General features: G+C 49.8%; 1 protein-coding gene across 4 annotated transcripts in view; it reads left to right on the top strand.

The window, feature by feature from the left end:
* Rptor (regulatory associated protein of MTOR complex 1) overlaps positions 1 to 6,963 on the top strand; it is a 296,009-nt gene that overhangs the window by 265,699 nt on the left and 23,347 nt on the right. For all 4 annotated transcript variants that reach the window (XM_028787899.1, XM_028787900.1, XM_028787903.1 and 1 more), the window contains 3 exons: positions 589 to 692; positions 1,277 to 1,460; positions 3,295 to 3,405. In XM_028787899.1, coding sequence (XP_028643732.1) covers positions 589 to 692; positions 1,277 to 1,460; positions 3,295 to 3,405 — 399 coding nt within the window. The remainder of the gene's footprint in view (positions 1 to 588; positions 693 to 1,276; positions 1,461 to 3,294; positions 3,406 to 6,963) is intronic.

Genomic DNA, 6,963 nt, shown 5'->3' with positions numbered 1-6,963 from the left:
TGTGTGTGTGTGTGTGTGTGTGTGTGTGTGTGTGTGTGTGTGTGTGTGTGACACCAGAGTGATGGTCTTCATCTAGTTCTGGGGGCGGCTGTGCTTAGTTGCCAAGCCACACCCAACCCAGTGACGAGGGCTTTAAGACAGTTAGGAGTGGTTTGTCCTGGGGAAATTGAGGCTCCCATATTGTACCTCAACCACCCCCTCGGTTTTTAGACTCCTTTGAGGAATACAGGACATTTGTGACTGACCAGCAGCCACAGTTCTGGGCCATCTGTTGACGTAGCACTCCAGTCAGACAACAGTGTTTCCTGACCTTCACTACACCTGCCTGAGCCACAGCTGCCTCTCTGGGGACAGAGCCAGTCTGGGCCCCTGAAGGGCCATCTTATGGCTCTCAGATGAGAGGCAGGCAGTATTTAGGTGGCCTTGAAGCACCTCACATTTTAGCTGCTATAGCTTCTGCAGAGATTACTCCCCAGCCTGAGCCTCATAGACTGTGGTGAATGAAAGAGCAGCCACTTGTCCTCTGCCACCCTTGGGAGGGTCTCACTGAGGGCTTCTCACCTCCTTATTCCTCCTTTGCTCTCTTAGGCCACAGTGAACGCCCGGCCCCAGCGAATCCTCGACACATCCTCTCTCACACAGTCGGCCCCAGCCAGCCCAACCAACAAGGGCATGCACATCCACCAGGTGGGGTAAGTGGCCTGCCAAGCCCCTCCCCCTCTGTGGTGGGGTCCTAGATGCCACCAACCTCCCAGGGCCTTGCTTTCCTCTCCTTCCCTTCTCTTAGCACTTCCTCCTCTCCATCTCTCTCCCGTTGTCCTTTCTCCCTAAACAAACACCAGCTCATGCTGACGTCTGTGTGCTGGGTGGGGGACAGTTCTAGACTTCTTCCCTATCTCAAGAACACTTCATTTGCACATAGTGTATCAGGGAAAGTTGAATGAAGCCTGATTTCTATGACCTTTGGGATTTCTTCAGAGGCCCTAGGTTCTCTGTGTAGGTGAGCAACAGGATGTGCTAGACAGTTTCTGCTCAGGAAGCAGTGTGACTAGCCTGAGTGTGACTAGGCACACCAGCTCTAGATTGTGTTACCTTGTCCTCACAAACACTGGCCAGGGCACATCCAGCAGGACAGCCCTCTCTTAGCTTTGACAAGTGGCATGCCAGGCAGCTGGACACTCCTCATGGTGACATCTCCGAGGGAGAGGGCCTGGAACCTCATCACTGCATAGTGATCCTCAGTAGAACATGCTGTCTGCTCTTCTGTCAACTGCAGAGGCTCCCCGCCAGCATCGAGCACCAGCAGCTGCAGCCTGACCAATGATGTGGCCAAGCAGACTGTCAGCCGAGACCTGCCCTCCGGCCGCCCGGGTACCGCCGGCCCCACAGGGGCACAGTACACGCCTCACTCCCACCAGTTCCCTCGGACACGAAAGATGTTTGACAAAGGCCCTGATCAGGTACAAAGGCACGAGCTGTGCTGCATCCCCTTGTGCCCTATAAGCACTCAGTGTCAGAACAGGGTACTGAGGACTTTGCTTTCCTGGTAGCCAATGTGATACCTTAGTTTGGGATCATTCTGCCCCACGACCCAGTGCCAGCTGTTGCCTTCAAGACCCTTGGAGACACAGTGACACCCAGGTCCAGCACCTCTCTATCTGCAGGTCTGGTCTTCTGCAGCACCTCCTCCCTAGGTTGGCTCATCTTGGCCACTCTTGAGTCCCAGTCAGCACATAGAGTTAGCTTGCTTCTTCTCTGTCTTAGGTAAATAGCATCCACTCTCTGCTTGGTGTAGCTGCTGCTCTTCAGGGTTCATTCTGAATGGTTTGTTTGGTCTTCCTATAAACATTTGATTATACAAGCAGGCACACTCTCTACCTTTAACTAAGCTGTAAGAACAGTTTAGGAAAGAGGAATGTGCTGCTGCCCAGGCTCTGAGAGGCACAGAGATGAGCACATCCTGTCAGCCGGTGCACAGTAGAGAAGGATGCTCAGGATGTCTCAGCAGTAGAGTCTGTCATGGTTCACTTTGTCATCTGGGGAGTAAAGAAGCTTAGAGAGTAACACACACCTGGAATGCCAGTACCCAGAATGTGGGGCAGGAGGACCACTGGTGTTCTTCCTGTGCTACAGCAGGAGGATCACTCGTGTTCTTCTGTGCTACAAGTGAGACTAAAGCAAAAGAAAAGTAGGCACAGCTCCCTTGTAGGTTAGCTGTGGAGCAGAATCACAATGGCTCTCAGGCCCGTGTGGCAGCCATTGATCTCCCCACCCCACCCCCAGCCCTACCCCTGCCCTGGGCAGCCCCAAGCCCCAGTGACTCTGAAGTGCCTCTTAAGTGCCAACAAATTCCGAGTACAGTCAGCATCCTGGTTGACTGACCCCTGACATAGCTAGAAGCAAATGCAGAGGACTGTGGTCTAGGGGAACAATACATCAAATAGGGGGTCTGTGTAACCTTCCCCGCATCAGAATTCTCAAATGGAGCCAAAGCCACTACTTCCAGGAGAGCAGTGAGCCCATCTCCCACCATGACCCCTGATGGTGGGAGCCCTCACTGCCAACATGCAGTCTGAGGCATTTCTTCAGCCCTGGGCTAAGCACAGGGCACTGGCAGAGGGCATGGAAGGAGAAGACTGATGACTCTGGTGTCCAGAGCCCCCCTGCTCCTGTAGTGGAGAAGAGTAAAGGACAGTCTTCTTGGCACCTAATTTGAGCTCTGACTGACCTACACTTGGCTGTGCCTTTTGCCCTTGTCTTCTGTGGCCATAAGCAGAGACCTGGCATAGGCACATGAGCCAAGCACATAAGCCTGCCTGCCCGTGTGGCTCAGGTAATAGGAATCAGCCAGGCTGGGCTAGCCATGAGGGCAGCAGGGCAAATGTGGATCTTGCTGTCTGTGTTCTTGCTGTCTGTTTTCTTGCTGTTGGGAATGAGATTCAGGGTCCTCAGGAGTGATAGGCAAGCACTCATCTGCAGAACCGCACCCAGCACCTTGACCCTGCTTCTCACCGTCACCACCCAGCCCTGGCCAGGTGCTTCCAGACTACAGTGAGAAGAGTGTTAATCTGTTAGAGGGTCCTTCACTGTCACCTCTGTCAAGTATAGCAAGTAGAGAATGCCAGGCTCACAGTCATGAGCATACAATTCCAGCACTCAGGAGCCTGAGGCAGGAAGACCAGGACTCCAAGCCAGACTGGGCTACGTAGTGAGACCGTTTCTCAAAGACTAAAGCCGGTTTAGGAACTGAGCCTAAAGTGCTTTCTCCTCATCTGCTCTCTCTCAAACTCTCAGACTACAGACGATGCAGATGATGCTGCCGGGCACAAGAGCTTCGTTTGTGCCGCTATGCAGACGGGGTTCTGTGACTGGAGCGCCCGCTACTTTGCCCAGCCGGTCATGAAGGTGAGTCCTGAGTCCTGCACCTCCACAGCCTCAGTGCCCACTGGAAGTCCTCATTCTGCTCTCTCCCTGCCATGCATCCTTGCTGCTGCTTCTTGTTCCTTGTTCTTCAAACTCCCTAGGGACACTAAGCCACTCCTGTCCCTTTCTTTGGCTTGCTGAGCTGTTAGCCCAGCTGGAAGCTGTGACCTGAGCAGGTGGGTGGGGTCTATGGGGCTGGGGCTGTGCTCAGCTACACTCAGCCTCACCTTTGGTTTCTGTGGCTCCTGTCATACTTTGTTTACTGTTGGAGGGTGACACCAAACTGCTGTCATGGTGCGGGTGTCAACACCTAAGACAGAAGAGCCAGAGTGGCCGGCTGTGCTTTCCTCCTGACTTCTCAGAAAGTGCAGGCAAAGCCCTGCCATCCAGAACCTAGCAGCACTCCATGTCCCCTAGTCCTCACTGCCAGGGTCTAACTGTCAGGGTGAGCTCAGGCCTGTCCTTGGGCCATGCTTGGTGACTGAGCGATCTAGGACAGTGGAGATCTGCAAAGCCATGTTCTGGTTCTCACTCTGCCTTAGCTGGGCAGTACAAAGTATGTCAAGACTACAGATTGATGCTCGAGCTAATGGCCCCAAACATGCAGCAACTACACTTCGTCAGTCTCTGTCTGCCTCTGTGTGAGTGCTGCAGACATTGGCTTTTAGGTTTGTATGTAGGTCTGAAGCAGGTTCGTAGACCATCTTCTCCTTCCTGCATATTGATACCTGAAAATGAAAGCCACAGATGATTGTTAATTGTCAGTCTAGCTAGATGCCCGAGTAAGTTCTCTCTGAGAAAGAAGCATTTGGATTTCATCACAGCCTCTGCTTCCCTCTTCCCATGGTGAGCCTGGTTTGCCAGTAAAGCACACAGTAACTATTTTCAGCATCTTTGGCAAGTGATAAGGTTCTGAGTTCTTAAGGGCCTTTGCTGATGGAGGCAGGGTGAATGTTCCCTTCCATTTTTTATACAAGGCTGGAGAGATGGCCCAGCTCTTAAGACAATTGGCTGCTCTCCCAGAGGACCTGAGTTTGCTTCTTAGCATTTAAGTGCTGGCTTGCAACCATCTGTAACTGCAGTTCCAAGAATCTAGTGCCCTCTTCTGGCCTCCACAGGCACCAGGCACAGACTTACTTGTAGACAAAATACCTACACACACAAAAAAGGGTCTTAAAAATATTTAAATAAGCATTAAATTATAAAATAGCCAAACTTTTTATATCTTGGGCTACCATTCCCTTCAAACTAATCATTGCCTTGTTAGGGTACAAAACAATTAAAAAATAATCAAATATAGATGGTCTCTATGAGTCCTTATAAAAGAAAAAATTGAGATCCCTTAAAGTGTTTAACAGAGACTAGATAGTTAGAAATTCTGAAATGAGCCAGATGGTAGTGTACACCTTTAATCCCAGCTCTCAGGAAGCAGAGACAGACACATCTCAGACTTTGAGAATGGCCTGGTCTACAGAGAAAGTTCCAGGATGGCCAGGGCCACACAGAAAACCCTGTCTCAAGAAACTAAAAAAAAAAAATGGGAAATGGGGTTGGGAATATAGCCCAGTGCTGAGGACGTGCCCTGCCATGCCCGCAGCTCTGAGTTCCATACATACATTACAAACACAAAATAATAAAATCCCCTAATGATTGGGCCGAGGGTACGGCTCAGTGATGGCTCAGTGACTGCCTGTTGTACTAGAGGTCCCACTTCCCACCCCAGGACCACCAAAAATGAATAATAATAAATATAATTAATTTTATATTTAAATATAATGATAGTGAAGAATAAATAAGATAATAGTGAAAAAAGGGTGTGAAACACTTAATCATATACTATTGAAACTATTAAATATTTTTAACAAATCTGAAAGTTAATTAGTACCAGTCAGATGTGGTAATGCTTGCCCATAATGCCAGCACTCAGGAGGCCGAGACAGGAGGATTGTGACTTCAGGGTCAGCCTGCACCATATTTGAGGTTTTATCTCAAAACAAAACAGATTTTAAAAATGATAGATACGAAAGTGCTCCTGGTGGAAGCTTTCAGTCAGAGACTAAGAGCAGAACCTCCAGATTGACAGTAGTTCCACAGGTCACTGTCACCCCACATGCTCGTGGGAAATCCTAAAAGGGAGCCCAGTGACCTCGGACGCCTTGATGGTGGTGGCACTGGGTGGCTTCTCTGCGTACATTTCGGACACCTGCTCTGTACCTAACTAGCAAGGAGGGTAGGAATGTAAAGAAATCAGCCTGCAGATCTTCCAGGTATGGGCGTCCAGCTGTAGGAACAAGACAAGGTCCATGGCCACCCACTGCACTTATTTCCCAGTGCCATGTTGTCCTCACAGAGGGGTACAGCATGCCTTTCTGATCCCCGGGACAGCAGTTAAGACAGGAAGGAGAGCACATGGTCTGGACTTGTGCAGTGAGCAAGAGCTGCCCAGGTGGTAAAGAACTCAGGGTGGGGTACTCAGACACCGGGTAGAGCCATGTGGGCCAGCAGTTTCCCAGTAGTGTGGTTTCCCAGGACAGTTTGTGCTTATGGACAGTGAGGTTAATATACAGAATACAGAATATAGAAACCTGCTTCCCTCGCACTGTAGTACAGTGACTGGCAGTGATGGTGACTCCCTGGGACACTAATGAGAAGCTTTCCTTGAGGGCCTTGACAATTACTTGATCTCTGTCATCCTTGTGTGGTGACTCAGGAAGGGCCCAAGGGCCTGTCTCAAGACTGTTTGGTTGCAGCCTGCAGTGACACCACTGTGATCACTGGTGTTCCCTGTGATTCTAAGGGCCAAACTCAGTCTGAGAACTGAAGGTCGAGAAGCAAACTTGGAGCTTTCAAAGGGGAAGCAGGGCAAGCTTTGTCTTACTTGAAAGGAGCTTTAGTCCTCTCATGGCCATTGTTGTAATGATGCATCAGGACCTTCGGCTGCTGCCTACTTAGACTAAACGGTCTAAGGCTACAGCTGGGCCTCAAGGAGTAAAGAGTGTCAGAGTATGTAAGAGACTAAATAGATTCAGGTAGGAAAGTGTCCTCGGTGTGTCCGGGATTATCTCAGGTAGGAAAGTGTCCTCGGTGTGTCAGGGATTATCTCAGGTAGGAAAAGTGTCCCTGGGGCTGAAGACTGCTCATCAAGCCAAATGGCCAGGGGCTTAGAGAGGACTGAGTCAGGTCTTATACTAGATATTTCTGGATTTGGAATTTTTTTTAAAGAAAGAATAGTTACTTATTTTATAATTTAAACCAATTAAAATCTGATTTTAATTAGAAAAAAGAGTTTTAAGAGTCTGTAAACTTCCTGGGCACCATGAACAGAAGGTACCAGCATGTCAGAGCACAGCCCTGCACCTCAACCCAGGCCTTACAGGTACTTGCTGGCTGGGAGCGCTGTGCAGCTCCTGCCCTTAGATAAGTCTGCGTATCAATGAATCCGGGTCAGAGCATATCATTAAGAAGTCAGAAAATGGGAGTCATGAAGGTAAATGAACTCACATGATACACACAGCTGCCTCTGATTTTGCTACATTTGCT

Source organism: Grammomys surdaster, unplaced genomic scaffold (assembly GCF_004785775.1).
Source record: "Grammomys surdaster isolate TR1022 unplaced genomic scaffold, NIH_TR_1.0 125688, whole genome shotgun sequence".
NCBI lineage: Eukaryota > Metazoa > Chordata > Mammalia > Rodentia > Muridae > Grammomys > Grammomys surdaster.
Note: the sequence above shows the minus strand (reverse complement) of the source record. Positions and strands in the feature narration are given on the sequence as shown.